General features: G+C 37.6%; 1 protein-coding gene across 1 annotated transcript in view; it reads right to left on the minus strand.

The window, feature by feature from the left end:
• LOC119592045 (peritrophin-1-like) overlaps positions 1 to 147 on the minus strand; it is a 1,551-nt gene extending 1,404 nt beyond the window's left edge. The window contains exon 1 of the mRNA XM_037940839.1: positions 32 to 147. Within this exon, the coding sequence (XP_037796767.1) occupies positions 32 to 76 (45 nt within the window). The 5' untranslated portion in view covers positions 77 to 147. The remainder of the gene's footprint in view (positions 1 to 31) is intronic.
• Positions 148 to 938: the final 791 nt, after the last annotated feature.

The following is a 938-nucleotide window of genomic DNA, read 5'->3' on the forward strand; positions in this document are numbered from 1 at the left end:
CATGCGAGTTCATTTCATGTGAGGCTCTTACCGCGAGTGCGAGGAGAAGGAAGAGGGAGCTCCCGCGCATCAACATGATCGTATTGTTGCTATTTTCAAGCTGGCGAAAATTTCCATTGTTCGGAGTATATATATGTGAGATTCAGGACTCCTGTCACGGGAAAAAAAATCGCCAGATAATTAACTCATATATATTTTTTGTTTTGTTTTGTTTTGGATATAGCATAAAATTCAGAAGAGGAAAAAAAGCGATAAGCAGACATGCCACTGAATCCAAGGGTTGGGAAAATAGGCCACATGACTCTTATGGGGAAATTGGCGTCACGAAATGCTGATGAAAAGCATTTCCTCCGAGAGACCGATAACCATAATAGATGTCACTATTAGATGAAAAAAACTGCTTTTCACTCCAGTCTCTTAAATCCGTCCATATCAGCCATGTAAAGACGGTAAAGCAGCACCATCTTTATAGTGATGGTTGATATAAAATAATTTTTGACGTCTAACATCGCCAACTCCACCCACAAACAACCAACCTACTTATTTCCATTCCTATTGTTATTATCAGTTATACTACGGTGGTGATTAATAGGAAAATATTTAACATTTCTGACTCCATCGAATGAACGTAAAATCGATTTTCAAAAGGACTAATTGAACTCTTACTGCTATCATCATTTACATTTTCCTTAAAAATATATAACACAAAGATGGTTGATGTTTTTTGTCTTTTCTTTTTTATTTCCCAGAATCAGTGTGAGATTCACCAGGTGTAACGCTTCCCACCGTTCCTCTGCCTGTCAACATCGGTGAGACGAATTCACGTGTAGCAACGACGGAACCAACGTTAATGTGGTTTGAGGTATTGGTTCGGTTATACTGTTAAACTGAAATTTGAAGAATAATATAATACATATGAGTCAACATTCAGACCTATG

Source organism: Penaeus monodon, chromosome 29 (assembly GCF_015228065.2).
Source record: "Penaeus monodon isolate SGIC_2016 chromosome 29, NSTDA_Pmon_1, whole genome shotgun sequence".
Taxonomy (NCBI): domain Eukaryota; kingdom Metazoa; phylum Arthropoda; class Malacostraca; order Decapoda; family Penaeidae; genus Penaeus; species Penaeus monodon.